This window comes from Hippocampus zosterae, chromosome 3 (assembly GCF_025434085.1).
Source record: "Hippocampus zosterae strain Florida chromosome 3, ASM2543408v3, whole genome shotgun sequence".
Taxonomy (NCBI): domain Eukaryota; kingdom Metazoa; phylum Chordata; class Actinopteri; order Syngnathiformes; family Syngnathidae; genus Hippocampus; species Hippocampus zosterae.
The window spans coordinates 23,685,229-23,702,639 of NC_067453.1; the positions used below are offsets into that span (position 1 = coordinate 23,685,229).

At 44.5% G+C, this 17,411-nt stretch overlaps 2 protein-coding genes across 6 annotated transcripts; one reads left to right on the forward strand and one right to left on the reverse strand.

Annotated features, from left to right (window-relative positions):
- Nucleotides 1-639: 639 nt before the first annotated feature.
- On the forward strand, nucleotides 640-11,195 carry ampd3b (adenosine monophosphate deaminase 3b). 4 transcript variants are annotated; one of them, XM_052060549.1, is made up of 18 exons: nucleotides 640-827; nucleotides 1,784-1,881; nucleotides 2,733-2,797; nucleotides 2,875-2,938; nucleotides 5,686-5,911; nucleotides 6,005-6,179; nucleotides 6,332-6,497; nucleotides 6,581-6,800; nucleotides 6,988-7,117; nucleotides 7,215-7,409; nucleotides 7,477-7,608; nucleotides 7,992-8,155; nucleotides 8,245-8,371; nucleotides 8,464-8,627; nucleotides 8,934-9,054; nucleotides 9,182-9,355; nucleotides 9,436-9,546; nucleotides 10,579-11,195. In XM_052060549.1, exons 4-18 carry the CDS (start codon nucleotides 2,881-2,883, stop codon nucleotides 10,753-10,755), a joined length of 2,340 nt encoding a protein of 779 aa, XP_051916509.1. In that variant the 5' UTR covers nucleotides 640-827; nucleotides 1,784-1,881; nucleotides 2,733-2,797; nucleotides 2,875-2,880; the 3' UTR covers nucleotides 10,756-11,195. The 4 variants fall into 4 exon arrangements, with proteins under 4 accessions (XP_051916509.1, XP_051916506.1, XP_051916507.1 ...); XM_052060546.1 differs by having other exon boundaries at nucleotides 2,733-2,783; XM_052060547.1 differs by lacking the exon at nucleotides 2,733-2,797.
- Nucleotides 11,196-13,289: 2,094 nt separating this feature from the next.
- rnf141 (ring finger protein 141) lies at nucleotides 13,290-16,996 on the reverse strand. 2 transcript variants are annotated; one of them, XM_052060573.1, is made up of 6 exons: nucleotides 16,886-16,996; nucleotides 15,935-16,122; nucleotides 15,291-15,399; nucleotides 13,737-13,936; nucleotides 13,539-13,646; nucleotides 13,290-13,467 (listed from the first exon to the last, which is right to left on the reverse strand). In XM_052060573.1, the coding sequence occupies exons 2-6, from the start codon at nucleotides 16,063-16,065 to the stop codon at nucleotides 13,326-13,328; spliced, it is 690 nt and encodes a 229-aa protein (XP_051916533.1). In that variant the 5' UTR covers nucleotides 16,066-16,122; nucleotides 16,886-16,996; the 3' UTR covers nucleotides 13,290-13,325. The 2 variants fall into 2 exon arrangements, with proteins under 2 accessions (XP_051916533.1, XP_051916534.1); XM_052060574.1 differs by lacking the exon at nucleotides 16,886-16,996 and adding an exon at nucleotides 16,796-16,820.
- Nucleotides 16,997-17,411: the final 415 nt, after the last annotated feature.

The following is a 17,411-nucleotide window of genomic DNA, read 5'->3' on the forward strand; positions in this document are numbered from 1 at the left end:
GTAACATTGATAAGAAACAAAGAAAAAAGGCAAGGCAAAACTTTACTGCACATCGTTATTATTCTATATTGAGACAATTTAGCAGCAAAAGTTGGACAAACACTCAGTCGCTGATGAAGTGGTCCTTCAACTTACGAGGTGGGTCGACAGACATCATTTTTTAAATAGGAGCTATTGTTTGTCCATTTTATTTATTTATTTGTCCCGAGTTATGGCCAAAAATGTGTGACGATCACTTTATATCTTAAAGCGTATGCAAGTGTGAAAGTCCACATGCTGTTAACTTTCTCCTACTTGCTGCGCTGCTCCGTTTTCAATTTGGGGACAGAAAGTGAGTTAGCCACTTTCCCAGTGCTACGTTGCGCATTGAGGCAGGTGGGGTAAGCTGTGGCTCTTTTGCACAAGAGAGGACACGCGCTTTCAAACTGACTGATTTCGCCAGGGCCTTACGACCTGATAGTTGACTTCCGCATTGGAGAGGAAATTATTATTTTTTTAAATGAAGCAATTCGTTCCTGCGGTTCAAGATAAGAGCTCTATTTACAGTACAAGTTTTTTAATCTTACATGTTTTAAACACTTGGCCCCATTATTACTATTTTTATCATTATTTATTTTTACAACAGGGGTGCCCAACCTTTTTCGACCAAAGATCTACTTTTTGATCAACCAAAAACTCATGACGTGCAAGCCCGATCCTAAATAAAACCAAGCGGCCCTCCCCTTATGAGCCTTCATCTAAAGAAGCATCATACAAAGCTTCCTGCTCAACTTCCTCTAGCAGGACTTGAAGCTCACCGAGGCTCTCTGCAGGATTCCACATGCGCAGTAAGTAAAACTGTCGGTTTTAAAATTGGGCAAATGTCTGGCGGGTAGATAATTATTTGCACTTTCCCCCTCAAACAAATACGTATTTCATTCATTACTCAGGACACATAAGAGTTGTGTTGCAAATTGTTGATTCATTCTTTATTTTTATTTTGAGGGGGGGGGGGCTTTATCATGTAATTGTTTGGCTCAACACAAACTTACATTGTTAACCAATATATAAGAAGTAGGTCAACAAACAGGAAGTAAACAGTAAATGAAGCCTGCTGACTTCCTTAACCCTCGTTGTTGGTTATAGACTAATTGTAAATTAAACGCTGTTATAGTTTGAGTCGTGTGCATCGGAGCGACATGCAGATGTAAGATGATTTAATAAAAACATATCTTAAAAAAAGTTACATTTTATATCTAGGAGAGAGAGAATATTTTAAAATATTATTTCTACAAGTCAAGTCAAGTCAACAGTATTTATAGAGCACTTTCAAACAGCCATCACTGCATACAAAGTGCTGTACATGGAGCAATTTAACATGCATAATAAACAGTAAGACAAATCGGTAATAAAGGCGGTAGAAAGCACCAGACAGTAAAATCAAGAACAAATCTAAGCCATGCTGAGTCGAATGCCAAAGAATACAAGTGAGTTTTGAGGAGGGCTTTGAAGATGGGCAGCAAGGAGGCTTGCCGAATGTTCAGTTGGAGGTCATTCCAGGGAGAGGGACCAGCAACAGAAAAGGCTCGATCCCCTCTGAGCCTCAGTTTAGTTCTTGGTACTTCTAACAAAGACTGGTCCACAGACCTGAGGCGCCGGGCAGGTGTGTAGGGGCGGATGAGCTCAGAGAGGTAAGGTGGTGCGAGATTATTAAGAGATTTGAAAACAAAGAGCAGGATCTTGAAAATAACTCTAAAATGAATGAATCTACAGATGCATGTGTGGATTTGTTTCAATGTGACAGAACAAGAGGCTTTAATAAACAACCTTGATAGGAACAAGCGCTCCATTGATGCCGGTGCAATTGACTGAATCATCTGGCTGACATCTTCGATCATTTTGGTGAGTGTCTAGCTCACGTTGTGCCCGAGTCAATGTGGGTGGAGGAATAACGGGGGGCCGATTGCCAGCGAAGGGCATCAAAGTTGACATTCCGCTTGCAGCATGGGAAGAGCAGTTCCAGAGAGCTGGCATTTCCTCCAAGGCTCCAAATCAGCCAAGACTTGCCTTTAAAAGGAAAGCGGACGGAAAGTTCTATAGATAGCCTCACGCGAACGTGACGCAGCAAATTTACTGAAGGGGCTTTCTCTGTTTTTGCTTTTCACAAACTCCTACTTGGGCTCTGTACACACTTGTGTTTAAAATACCAGTGGAAAAAAAAACAGGTAATCCTTGAATTCCGCCAAAATATGAATTGGTGTCAAGGAAGTATGCTCAAGCGATTCAGCTGAACTGTTCTAACATCTTTGTATGTTAGTTTAGCCTGGTTGGGGGGTGGGATTTATGGACAGTCTTTGGTGTACAATGCAGGTACAGGTATTGAGCATTTTTTTTTCCCCAAAATCAAATCTGTCAAGCATTTACTTTTGTACAGACGAGTTTGAAAATTATATATTGTGTGTGTGAATGTGTGTGTGTGTGTGTTTTGGGTAAAATGCTCACTTTTTTTCATTCTTTGCGGCAGGGCTCAGCTCCTACACATTGCTGTATATAATTTCAGATTTTAAATCACATAAAAACATTTTCAGACATAATCAACCAGCCAGAACATTCAAAAATGCTCTGGCTGTATCATTCCAGGGGGAAGCTTTGCTTTTAGTTGATGGTTTGCAAAAAAACTGAAAAATAAATAAATAAAAAGTTCCCAATAGGTGGTGTGTTTTTTTTAAATTAATTGCTATAATATTTTGCAGCCGGACACCCAATCTACCCAGGAATCCCCAGCTTGAGGATAACTGCTTTAAGTAATCACGACCAGGTCGTACAGTGCCTACTACCCATGCCCAGTGGGAACTCTTGTTGGCCTTTGTTAGACCTCATGTGCAATCTTCCCAGGTCACAATGAGGAGAAGAGAAGGAATCCTCTGCAAGCAAGAATCCACACCTTGCCTTGGGAGAGGTCAGTGACTATTATCCTTCCACCTGGCGACTGTCAGCGGGGTGTCCAGAGCGTCTATTTATAATTCCAGCCACGGTCTCCACACCTAACATTGTTTTCCACCAACGCGCAGTAACTAGAGATGGCTAACACTCAAAACTATAAAGGAGTCCGTAAACGCCTCACTGTGAAAGCAGGGCAAAAGAAATATAAGCACTCATCACAATTTGAATGCGAGTCTCACGACATAAGCGCAAAACTTAAATGGTGTCCGTGTTGCGTATGTGCACACTAGGAAAACTGAGTGAAGCCAAATGACAAATGGAAGCTGTTTGATGCCACTCCTGGTTAAAGTGAACTGAAAAACTAAACTGAGGCATTTACATGTTGCGTATTTGACTGACTAACATCATTTTGATCGGTAGTCTGCGGAACGATCGCGGGGGGTGTGAAGAATGGTAAAGAACGGGAATACGGAGCGCCATGAGAAGCATTTTAAAACGGTACACGTGAGCTACAATATGCATGCACGTGTGGTAGCAGTTGATCGCTTGAAAAGTAGCTCTTCAGTGAAAAAAGGTTGAGCACCACTGCTTTAAACAGTTGATATTTGAACAAATGGTGCAACAACACATGTAGACAGACAATATAGCAATACTCCCAGTCGTATATTATTTATGCTCTTGCAACAACAAAAAAAGACTAATATTACCACAACTATCTTGCAATGGTCTTCGTGTTCCAACCTCAAATCTACATGTATTACATATAGATGTCTTATACTGCCTCCTGGTGGCCAAAGCACATACACTAGAAGGAGGAGCACAATTCAGACTTTCTCATGGTTTCGTTATTAGTTAAGAGCCTCGGCGTCCCTCCTTTGCGGGCCCACCCCGAGTTGTGACATCGCCACCTGATTTAGTCCCCCCCCCACCTTCGCCACGACACTCCCAATGGCCTAAAATAGTCCAGATGACCAGCGCATGAACAGCCTGGCCTCAAAGTCTAGTGAGAGTGAGTGAGAAGGATACCAGTTGAGAAACTATCAGCTCCGAGAAACAAGTTGGACATTTCCAGAAGAGGCCGGAGCAAACGATAGAAGTGTTGCCCAAGAAGGGTGAACGCGTAGAAGCAGGCAGCATGGCCCAAACTACCACAGAAGGTAGGAAACAAACAAACCAAAAAATGTTGGGACAGTGAATTCAGGTTGCAAAATGACAGGAATTGTTTTTGTTGGAAACTTTCCATGGGAATGAAGGGTCGCTCATAATTAGTGATTTTAACTGTAGTTGGGGAAAACGTATTTTTAATGTATGTAAAATGTTACTATGTCACTCTTACTATCTTAGTTGTGTATACATTGTTTGAAAACCAACCGATGAATTGCATAATCTTGTATGAAGTTCTAAGTTATATTAGATGAGCAGGTCAGGTTTCGTCAATTTCCAGTGATGTAGGTCAAGGGCGAGTGAGGAATCGCTCAGCTGTCGCGTTGATGGCAGCCACACACGTGTCGCCTGTGGAGGCATATTGGCCGTGACGGACAGTGTGCGCCAGGGTGGCGGCACGTGTAAAGATAAAGTTACGTGTTAGCGCTTGGTGTGTCGAGAGGCACACGACTAACTAACAATCTAGGTTCCTGAACAAGAAGGGCAAAGGAGAAGTCAAACCGGTCAGGACAAAAGGAGCAGAACCGCCAAATCCGGAGGTCGAAGATGCGGCGCTTCCGCTTCGACGTCGCTTACGTCAGACTCATTGTTGACTTATCAACACAGGCCTAGCGCACCCTCTTAGGTTTTAATGTGATAATAACCCATCACATGGACCTGCGAAAATGTTTAAAAGCGCTGAAATATGCATGCCAGGCCAGCAGTTGGCGATGTCACTCTGTAAAGAATGACAACAAAATGACCTTAAGTATCCACAGCAACTGCTTGTCCTTAATTCCCAATGCGTGTTTGAATACCGTGAAACCCTCACGGTATTCACGTTTCACACCATCAACTTATTTGCGTTCTCTTGTCTTTAGCACGAACACTATAAACTGCAAAGTCACTCAATCTAACTCAAGAAATATAAAACAAAAGGTGTGACAAATTACGGGGAAGTGCACTGTACCACCAAAAGACTAAAACAGGAAGCACAGTATCGTAGCTTGCGCAACTTACGGCTAGCTGTGTGGTCTCAAGGAGGGTTCACGGGGTCTATTTTTGTTTACCACACGTGGGACACATAAAAGCCAGTGATACCCAAGTCCGGAAGGGGCATGTTTACAGGTATGGGGTTTCAAAACATGTCGGGTCCTCAAGTGAGGCCCCCACACTGATGTTATTTCCATGTCGGTGGCTACCAGATGTCAAGAAGTGTTACATTTTAACAAGTTGCTAAGTCGACTGTAAACAAGAGTTACACAAACAGCGGAGGGACCATGTGTCAGAGTCACCTCGACTGTTAATCGTGGCAAAGAAAGTGTCAGCATAAAATAAGATGGCGGGGCAGAAAGGAGGCAACTACTAAGGCACTGGAATGTAAACATGAACACACACAAGATAGAGCAGTGTGTCGTTACCACATCAGAGTCTACTGGGAGGCTTATTGTCGTTAAAGACGCGGTCTCCGCATTGCATCAACGTTTACAACGTGCTGAGTCTCCACACGTGAACCCGTCTGAGAAACCGTTATAGTGCTTTGTGTTTGCTGTCGCAGTTAGCCAGTAGTTCAATGATGCACTTTTAAACTAAAGCAATGTATCCGCCCCGAACCTTCAGCGGAGATGCCACGGCTCTTCCCAAAAATGTCCATGAGCGAAGTGGATGAGAAGGTGCGTCTGCTGGCCGAAAAGGTCTACGCTTCAGCCTTGAAGGAGGAGGATACCAAGGACGCCATGGCCCTGTTTACCGTACCCGAGCACTGTCCCATTGGCCTGCGGGAGCACCGTGAGCGCACCCTACAAAAAGAGTTGGCCGAGCAGCGGTCCAAGGAGACAGTCAAGAGGTCTGTCCGGGAAGACGGGCTCACCAGGCAATGACAGCCGGTTCGCTGGGTTTTCTCTTGAGTGATACCCGTTTTTCTCCTGTGCGTCACCAGGAAGAAGAACTTTATGATGAAGCGTTCCCAGTCGCTGTCCCTGCAGATTCCCACCGGAGACTGCGGCTTGTTGGCACCCTCGCCCGTGATGTCCCCAACCACACCCGAACCCGTTTTTTCAGAGAGCTTCCCCGACTTCCAGAGAGTGACAATCAGTGGAGACTACTGCGCCGGGGTAAACATGTCTGTCATAATCAACGACCTTCATGGTGACACCCTTCTGCAGCTGCTACTAGCTGGCAAAGGCCAAAGGCCCAAATAAAATGCTCACTGGGCGTTTTATTTAGGTTCCCAGGATGTAATACGGAATCCTTGCGCTTATTCTAGGTCACTGTCGATGATTATGAGCAGGCAGCCAAGAGCCTCCTCAGAGCTCTGGTGATCAGGGAAAAGTACTCCCGGTTGGCTTACCACCGGTTTCCCAGGATCATTGCCCGGTTCCTCCGAAACACAGAGGGGGAGAAGTGGCGAGAGGAGGACGAGGTCTTGCCAGGTGGGGAAACAAACTTTTTTTTTTTAGACCCTTCTCTTTTGATCAGGTAACAGCCTTTTATCGTTCCTTCTCTGGACCAGTAGACATCTGGCCGTTCCCCCGCAAAGACGAGGACCCATACTCTACGGAGAGCATTCCCGAGAACTTGGACTACGAGTTGCAGATGAAGGACGGCATCGTTCATGTTTACAACAGCGCAGAGGCCCTGAAACAGCAGCAGCCTCGCAGGCTCCCTTACCCGGACCTGGAGACCTTTGCCATCGACCTGAGCCACGTGCTGGCCATGATTGCTGATGGCCCCACGTAAGGACTACCTATACTACATGGTTGACAGCGTTGGTAGCTCGTAGGAAAAATGTAAAATATAAATTGGGATTTTATATCGGGCACAGATCGACTTTAATGGGTACTCGAGCTTCCATAGTCCCAAAAACGTTGTTAAAAATTTGAAGATTCAAACAGGTACGGCTGACTCTCCATTGTCTTGCAGGAAGACGTACTGCCACAAACGATTGAACTTTTTGTCCTCCAAATTTTACCTTCATGAAATGCTGAATGAAATGGCCGAGCTCAAGGAGCTGAAGAGCGTTTCGCACAGGGATTTTTACAACGTCAGAAAGGTTGGTGGGTGCCTGATTGCGAACCCCGACTTGAGCTATTAATAAACCATTGCTAACCCTTGGTATCCTAAAACCAAACTGCGCCATCAAACAAAAGGTGGACACGCACATACACGCTGCTGGCTGCATGAACCAAAAGCACCTGCTGAAGTTCATCAAGACCACATACCAGACGGAGAAAAGCCGCGTGGTCCTGGAGAAGGGCGGCCAGAGGTACACGCTGGAGCAGGTCTTCAAAAGCCTCCACATGGACCCCTACGACCTTACAGTGGATTCACTGGACGTGCATGCTGTAAGGACGAAAAGTGTCGAAATGGTCAGCGAGCCGGTTGCAAATAGTAAACCTTTGACCTTTGCAGGGAAGACAAACATTCCATCGCTTTGACAAATTCAACTCCAAGTACAACCCAGTGGGAGCCAGTGAACTGCGAGAGATTTACCTCAAGACCGACAACTACATCGAGGGAGAGTACTTTGCACGTCTCATCAAGGTGTGTCAACTTTTCATCGGCACTAGTTTGAACCTCTGTTTCCGTTAGAACGGGGCTTTGGTTTTACAACGGACTCCGTTTCTATGGCAGCGACCTACCCCGCATTTATACACAAGTCGCAAGTCACCCGTTTCACCGCCTGGAGTCTAATCACTAACCCGTGTCAACAGTTGTTGAGTCATAATTACAGTTGATATTTGCATTAAAACCCTTTTTGAGCCATATCAATATAAATCAACTGTCATAAACCGAGGACCCCCTGTACAAGAAAAGATACGGACGAGGTCAATCGGCACCGCGCATCAATAAGAGTTAAGGACGTAACAGTATGATAACCCAACGGTTGTTTCAGTATATTGAGAACTTCCCGCGATCTGTTCCAGGAAGTGGCAAAGGAGCTGGAGGAGAGCAAGTACCAACACGCCGAGCCTCGTCTGTCGATTTACGGACGATCCGCCAGCGAATGGGTGCGCCTTGCCACCTGGTTTATTCAGCACAGAGTCCATTCGCCAAACCTGAGATGGATGATCCAGGTCCCTCGGATCTAGTGAGTGCTCTCGGAAGGTCTATCCGGATCCAAAAGGGCCTTTCCGGATGCGCATCAGTTTGATCTAAAGACGTTCCTCTGTCTTACAGTGACATTTTCAGGTCAAAGAAGTTGATACCAAACTTCGCCAAGATGCTGGAGAACATCTTCATCCCCATCTTTGAGGCCACAGTCAACCCGCAGAAGCACCCGGCGCTTCACGTTTTCTTAAAATATGTAAATGCCTTACTCGCGTCAAACAAACCAAGGTGATGTTTAGTTCTCTGGTCACGTTGCTCTTCAACTCTGATCTTCATCTCGCTCTACAGGTGACAGGATTTGACAGTGTGGATGATGAGTCCAAACATAGTGACCACTTGTTCTCCTATCAAAGTCCGAAGCCTGAGTCATGGACGGCAGACGATAACCCGCCGTACACCTACTACCTGTTCTATATGTACGCCAACATCATGGTGCTGAGCAACCTGCGCAAGTGAGTCGGTCTAGAAGAATACATCTGTGTCTTCACAGTAAAGACACTGTCACAAAGGGCCCATGTACCAGTGGTTTGGGACCACTGTCTCAACTTCACATTTGCGACATATCTGACGCTTGCGACTAACTAAAATCTTGGCTTGCAACACAAAGCAAAAAAGATTATTAAAAACTGACCCAAGGGGTCGGTTCCCAACGTGTAAAAGTCTTAAGTCGGGGCACTTGTAAGTCAAGGTACCTCTGGAATTGTCACACAATGAATGGCCTATAAAATGTCCACATTTTAATTTTTCTCTTTCCAAAGGGAACGTGGGTTGAACACCTTCCAGTTCCGTCCTCACTGCGGCGAGGCCGGCTCCATCACTCATCTGGTGTCTGCTTTTCTAACGGCGGACAACATCTCCCACGGCCTCAACCTGAAGAAGGTGATGGCTGTCTTGCGCTTTCATAAAGATGACAGTTGTTTTTTTTTACCTCACAAACAGTAAACGACTCCTTCATCGTGACAGTCAAGTCCTCAAATCCTCATTTGGGATGTCTCCTGTCAACCAGAGTCCGGTCTTGCAGTACCTCTACTACCTGGCCCAGGTCCCGATTGCCATGTCGCCACTGAGCAACAACAGCCTATTCTTACAGTACTCCAAAAACCCACTCAGGGAGTTTTTCCAGAAGGGCCTGTCTGTGTCTCTGTCCACCGACGACCCCATGCAGTTCCACTACACAAAGGTTAGAACCTCTGCCGTATCCAAACGTACCTTACGGCGCATGATAAAGACATGGTTGAAATGGCGTTGAAACATTGACAGGAAGCGTTGATGGAGGAGTACGCCATCGCAGCACAGCTCTGGAAACTCAGCACTTGTGACTTGTGCGAGATTGCCAGAAACAGCGTGCTGCAAAGCGGCCTGTCGCACCAGGTGAGCACATAAAAAACATTTTTTTGAATGTATATCCAAACCTGGGTTTCACCTGTGTAAACCGCCAAATAGTTGACACTGCGAGGGAGCGCAACATGGGATCAAATTGTGGTTCAGCAGTACACACGAGAATTACTGGACTTTTCAGCCCATGTAATTTGTTTAATTTGGCAACGAGAAATTTGGTACGTACTATGTGTAAAACATGGAGAGACCCATCAAAACATGAGGATTGTTTAAGCCAGAGGTGCCCAAACTATTTTGACCAAAGATCGACTTTTCGATCAACCAACCTCCCGCGATCGACCTGTTACCACACATGCTCGCATATGCACACACTTACACACGCATGCCCTGCTGAGCAATAGCCACAACAATGAAAGAAACTGAAAAATAAAGTAGACAAAAAAGTTTGTGAGTTTGTGAAAAGCAAATGAGTGCCTACCTTTTAGTCAAGACTTGACGAGGAGGCGTGGGATGCAGCATGTTAACGATCATAGCTCATGTGTACCGTTTTAAAATGCTCCTCCCTGCACTCTAGATTCCAATTCTTTGCCATTGCCCTCGGTGAATTATACAATTGTAAACACTCTGAATAACAATAATACGAACAACAAAAGATATAGTGCAACAGCTCTGATGGCAAGCTGCAATTCCAGACAGCTGACCGCTAACAACTTCCGGGATGCAGCTCACGCGCCACCGTCGGTTAAAGGTGACCTGCCCTTTTTATTTTTTTAATACTTTTTGTGAAAGTGGGACCGATGGAATGATAAGGGTGCACGGTGCACTAACTAAAAAAATATACCTCACATTAATAACACGCAAACGGACACACGCATGTTTTGGGTTTGTTTGTTTTTTCCCATCTACACCCCTCGCGATCGACTTTGGACCAGTCCGCGAGCTCCCGGACGATGGCGATGAACGTATCGGGGCACCCCTGCTTCATATCGTCAACCAAAAGGAGAGAGGAGAAAAAAACTGTGTGAAAGAGCCCAAAATGCTTTTTTCCCCTTGTCTTGTCTCCAGGAGAAGAAACACTTCCTGGGCTACAACTACCTACAGGACGGCCCCGAGGGCAACGACATCGGACGCACAAACGTGGCGCAAATCCGCGTGGCGTACCGCCACGAGACGTTGTGCAATGAACTCAGCTTTTTGGTGGACGCCGTAAAGGCGGACGCGACCATTCCAGCGGTGGAGTGACTTGAGTTTGAAAGTGTTTTACACATTTTGCTGTAATTCATCTTTGAATCGATGCTGGTTTAGACAAATGTAATGACTTTTTACATTAAAAAAATGCACCTTCAACAACCCTTGTGAGGTTCACTGGATCGGAAAATGGATGGATGGATAAAATACTCACATTACAGCAGTTCTAGGAAACCAAAGAAAATCCCAACATATGATCTCATTTATTTAATATAGGCCTATAATATTACACATCAGTCATCTTATGTTCTTAAATGACTTAGAAACTGAAAAGAGCTGGTCAAACAACGTAGTACACCGAGAGAATGAATATATATATTTTTTGTAACACTGGGAAAAATACTGCTACAATCAATCCACGTGATTATGTTAACACTTCTGTATGGATGTTTAGTGTTATGATTCCACCTAACGGCCAAATAAAGCATTGCTTTACGCACAATCAAATGTTATACTGTTTTATTGTAAGAAGCGGTTAAAATAAATGCAAATAACCATGCCGAAATAAATGCTTATGTATGATAATTTATTGTTGTAGTGCAAATGGAAAGTACAGCAAAGTCAGCATGAGATTGGGTAAAATGAAACCATATACATGTCTTGTTTTACTTATATGGGAACCCCCCACCCCACAAAATTGATTAAATAGATTAGAATATATGAACTCTGGATAGTTGCAGTAATATAGGCTGCCAGTGTATCTAATATATCACTATCAAATGATTAGATCAATTCAAAATGTTTCAGATAAAAGACTGAAACACACATTGGTCGATCAAAAAAAGGCTCAGCCAAAGTCTGGAACAAAGGACAGTATTTCATGTGCAAATTAAATGTGAAACGTTGACATAAAATGTGAAAATAAGACGCGGCATTTCAAACTCATTATCAATGCGCTCATCAGCGATATTACACAGCAACATGCTGGGTTAGAACAACTGGGGGTGGCGGGGGGCATGTTTATGAATAAAATAAATGTGAACTTCCCGTTTCTCCTGGTGGGTGAAAACGTGATGAAATTCGGGAAGTGACAACCACACTGCATGGCGCCTGATGCACAGTGAAATCCCATAGTAAGAGTTTAATTCAATCCACGGCAAAGTTTGAAACTCGTTTCACTCATATATAAAGCCCCTGCCACCCTATAAACATTTCAAAATATTTTTAAAATAAAAAAAAAAAGCTTTGTATTGCATAAAAACACTATAACAGAGTCGAAGATAATATACAGATGCAATGTGTTCTTGTAAGTTTGTCTTTAACAGGTGTGGCCCCATGAGTTATGGCCCACAGCTGCTCCCTGCGAGCATTCTTAGTTTGTGTATATATGTATAAATATTTGTCCCGTTCAATACATGACAGAAAGTGCATCAGTGACTGTGGCTCTTCTTGCCCACGTGCGAGGGCATCACAGTACAACTTGGCTGCTCAATGAATGCTGTCAGACCGCAACAATGTTGCATTCTTTTGCCCAGTAAACACTGAGGAACTTCCAAAGTGGAACACATGCCGCATAAATTTCCCCCCAAAATTAACTGAGCACGAGCTCAGCATGTATCTAAAGCAAGGGCGGGGGCACATAAGGACAACCAAGAAATTCACAACATTGTGACTCCAGTTTCATATTTGTTGCATTCATTTACTGAAATGATGTACCTTTCAGTTCAGTCATTTATTCATTGGCTAATTGATTTGCTGTGAATATCCGATTCATTTGGTTCAATGAATTGGTTAAATTGGTTAATTATGATTACATCAATATGATTTAAAAAATAAAATATAAAAGCAAATTTACCATCAAATCCACATTTTAAAATTTGGGCAGCCCAGCGCCCAGCCAGTGCGCACATGCGCCTCACTCTCGAGATTCCCGTTTTCAAATCTGTTTTCCCACATGCTAGCGTGGGTTTTCTCCGGGAAGGCCCCAACCTAAGAACTCCAAGGCAGATGTGCGAAATGCGACTCCACTGTGGAAATCACAAGCAACACGATTCAGTCAATGCCAAATGCATGCACACGTTCATCGTAGCAAGCAGTTGCAACTAATACACTTCGAGAAGCAACCACACAACCACACTACCTACTGGATGACAGTATCTGCAAGTAAGCAGTTTTACTTTATTTTTACTATACAGCACAGCGGTTCATTTATTTTTACACTTAAGTCTCAAACGGAAGAATGATAAAATGTGACTTAACGCATTGCTTTTGTATTTAAGGAAGAGCTCATGATAGGCACCTTTTGACAGGGGAACGGATTACTCTTTGTTTTATGTGTTCTGAAGAAAAAAAAAAGAGAAATATTAATTACTGGCAGTTGTTAACTACTTTTTACACTTGTATGACAAGTAAGAATGTTCTGTGAGTTTCTTCGTTGCGTTCATGAAGATTTTATGATGGCGCCAGTTTGAACAGATTACTACTTCTTTCATTATCTCCGATGAGGAAAATGAGTTGTGTTCCACTTTGGAGGTTGCGGTGTCACGTGACCTCCTGCGAATAGTTCCTCCATAACGCACCGCATCGACTTCTTCTTTTGTTTTGTTTTTCATTTACTTGTTGCGTTAAGGCCGATGCGGGTATCCCGCCTCGTCGGCCAGGTTGAGAATGTATCCCACCATGTCGTTCTCGGTGGGGAAGTCGGACATCACCCACGACTCGCTGGCGGCGGTCACCTGCAGGCGGCACATGGGGCAGTTGCGGCTCCTGCGGGCACACGTGAAGCGCGCGCTACTGGTGAACAATTTTTGCTTTGGAGTTGGCGTTAATTGGCGTACCATTTATCGATGCACTTCTGGCAGAAGCTGTGAGTGCACGGCAGGATGAGGTCGGCCTTCCCGTCCATACAGATGCAGCATTCCTCGTCGTCCGTCAACTCCTTCACTCTGCGGGGGGGGGGGGGGGGGGGGGGGGGTATTTTGTGTCTTAAAAGTTTGATTAAAAATGAGTCGATGGCACGTGCTTTTGATGCCGACCTGCCCATCCACATGCTGGCCTGACAGGCGTCGGGGGCGAGAGGCGGTGCGGAAGAGGCCGCGGTGGTCAGACTGGCGGCGGCGGCGCCCTCTGCGGCCAGCACGCCGGCGGCCTGACTGGTCATGTCGCCGTACAGTTGGATGAACTGGTACAGGTTCATGATGCGCGACGCCTCCACCGCGCCGTTGTCCTTGTTGATCTGGCGGTGAGGCGGAGGAAGTCGCGTGACAGTCAACCATTGCAAATGACCGAGCGGCCACCTCGGTCGACGCGCCGGCCTCCCTGGCGACAGACCATTCAGCAGCCGTCTGTCTGATCGTCATTTCTCCGAGCACCGCCGCAGTTGCCGTCGTCTTTCCCTCCAACCAACTTCAGTTTTTCTACTTAGCGCCTTGGAACGACCGGTTCCAATGTGTCAATGTGTAATGCACAGGCGTTGTAATAGAAAAAAAAACAAAAAAAAAACTAGACATAAGTAGACAAATGTCTGATAACGCTAACGATGGATGAAGCTTCTCTTTGTGTTTTCCTTTTTTGCATGCTCGCCATCAAACCTGGCGACTGGAAACTAATCATTGCGGGTTCTGTTCTGGCTCCATTCCTGTTCATCCTCTACACCTCGGACTTCAGACACGTCACTCCAAACTGCCACCTTCAGAAGTTCTCCAATGACTCTGAGATTGTTGGCCTCATTACAGAAGGGGACGCTCGGGAGTACAGGGGACTGACAAAGGACTTTGTGGACTGGTGCCAGCAGAATCTCCTCCAGATCAACCCGAGGAAAACTAAGGAATTGGTTGTGGATTTCTGCAGGAAAAAGTCCTCACCAGCACCGATGAACATCCAGGGTATGGACATAGAGAGGGTGACCTTAAGTCTCTCGTTAAGACGTTCTATAACTCGGTGGTGGCCTCGGCCATCCATTATGGCATTGTCTGCTGGTCAGGCAGCATCTCGGCCCGGGACAGAAAGAGACTGGAGCGACTGGTCAGGAAGGCCAGTTCTGTCCTGGGCTGCTCCCTTGACACTCTGGAGGAGGTGGGCAACAGAAGGATGCTAACTAAGCTAAAAGCTATGACGGCCAGTCCCTCCCACCCCCTCCAGCCCGCCCTGACAGCACTTGGTAGCTCCTTCAGCCAGAGACTGTTACACCCGCGCTGCAAGAAGGAGAGATACCGACGCTCGTTCCTACCGACTGCTGTCAGGCTGATGAATAAAAAATAACAATCATAATAATAATTAAATGATGTGAAAGAAAATTGTAAATAGTACTGAGATTTATCCATTGTGTTCATACTGTATTTAATTGAAAGATGTTTGATGTTTTTTTTCTCTTTCTGCTTTCTACATACATTCTTGCTGCTGGAGGCTGTAAATTTCCCCAGTGTGGGACGAATAAATGATATCTTATCTTATCTTAAATGACGTCAGGTTAATGACGGCCACAATTCGACTGCAACGGATTATTACTATCCACCTTTATTTCCCGTGGGTAAATATTGTCTCCTGAATTACTGGAGGTAATAAAATGTAGTTTTTTTTTTTGGCCTCACCTTAGTGCAAACGATCCTGGCAGACACCTTCCACAAGGCGCTGGCATCCGATCCCGGCTGCACCTCAAACAGCAGGTGCTTTTGTTGCCCTGCAGCTAGCTTAGCAGTCCTGCGGAGAGCAGAAAATCCAGCCACGTTTTAAGCGATGCTGCTTCAAAAGAAACGGAATTTGGAAATTTCACTTTTTAAATTGCTAGTACGGAAATCCTTGTTTGTCTGGAGAGCCCTTCCACCCACCAATCAAGTGTGAAATTAAGCAGCCAAGTATATGTTCAGTTATTCAACTCTTTTTAATTTTCTGATTTATTCATTTTTTTAAGGTGATAAAGTTCTCATTATTTTCCAGCATTTTTTCATCTGATGCAACAGAAGTCAAGTTATCACAATATATACAAATAAATTCTACCCCCAAGCTATGGAGAACTGCTGTTTTTTTCACAATTGTAACTTATATTTTGTACATTTAGCTAGCTTTCTTCAAATGTTATAGAATAGCATACTAAATAAGCTTTAAAAAAATGCTGCTTCAAATCGATTAAAATAGAATTAGCTCGATTTCCATCTGCAAATCCTTCATCCGAAAATGGATGAACGGATTTCACATAATATCCAGTAAAAGTGTGTTTGCATGCATCTGTGCTTACAAGTCATTGAGTTCGGCCACCCTGGCCAAAAACTCCTCGTAGGTGAGGTAGCAACCGTCTCGCACCAAGCCGACGTGTTTGAGCAACTTCTCAGGGAGACGCGCCGCCTGACCCGAGATCTGCTGGCCCATCCCAGAGGCAGCAAGCAGCAGGTGACGCTAGCACAACAGTACTGCAGTCATTCAAATCTGCAGAGAATGGAAGAACATTCTAATGAAATAGAGGAATCCTCGAACAATTTAGTTTGACCGTTTATGGGATTTATTTATTCACATTTCTTCCCCTCTGGAGGCTGTCCGACAAAACGACAGCATTCCTAGTTTAGGAGCTTCCTAAAGTGCTAGAATGATGCCACCCCCACCCCTCGAAAAATATTTTTTTATTTATATATACCATTTATTTCAGGGTAAAATTGAAACAATATTAAACTGTCGGGGATCGTAGTTCGTTGTATAGTCATTGTTTGTAAGCCGCATCCATTGCTGGAGAGGACTACTGTCCTGAATTTAAGATAAGATAAGATATCCTTTATTCGTCCCACACGTAGATACCGAGGCTTTTGGGGCTAGTTTAAAAATCGAGTGCTGGAACAATGAAATGGCACAAGTTTTGTTCTGCGGTGTGTTATACGGTGAATTATCATTTCGACTTAGCGCGCGTATTTCACATATGGGCAAAGATGAAGGAATCAATTCGATCAGACGCCGCGTCAACATCAGATGCGTCATCAAATTATCGTAACTTGCAACAGTAACAACGCTCGTCTGAACATGCAAATTATTAGCATTTCAAAAACAGTCATTTTGGAGTGGGAGACGTCAGATACAACAAGGCGGCTCGCACAGAAAACGAAAGCGTTACTTTCCACGCTGCCACGCAAGTAAGATGGTCTTCAAGAAAGCAAATATTAACTGTGCACTTGACACCTTTTGAAAGATAAAAACAGCTGACCTAAATATAAATACCTCCGGTGACAAGTGAGCAAAGTTCCCCACAGAAAGCTTCTGTTTTGTTTCATACGAGTATGTCGCACTGTGATGACGCTGCGCGCGTTCAATTTGCGTGCTACCTGATTGGCCCTTTTCTCCGCCAGTCTTACGCAATCAGGCAGAAATCAAAATGAGCGTTTCCCTTTCAATTACACCCAATAACCGAAAGAAAATACACGTCTGGTTAGTCTTTATGAATGCCGCTGCCAGCACAATATTTACTGATAGTGTACTCACCAAGTTTCACTTTATTATCATGCCTCTGGATTCAAATCATTATTAACTATCAAATTAACATTAAAATGTTTCATAGAAGTGATTCAAGCGACTGACCTGTGAGTGGCAGTATGGTCCCAGAAAGGCACCAGGTGCACCTCGAGTCATGTCGTCGTGAATAGCAATTAATTCTTTTTTTAAATTATTATTATTATTATTTTTGCCTATGCCTTGATCCATGTTGGTGGTTGACACTCACATAAGGATTTGTC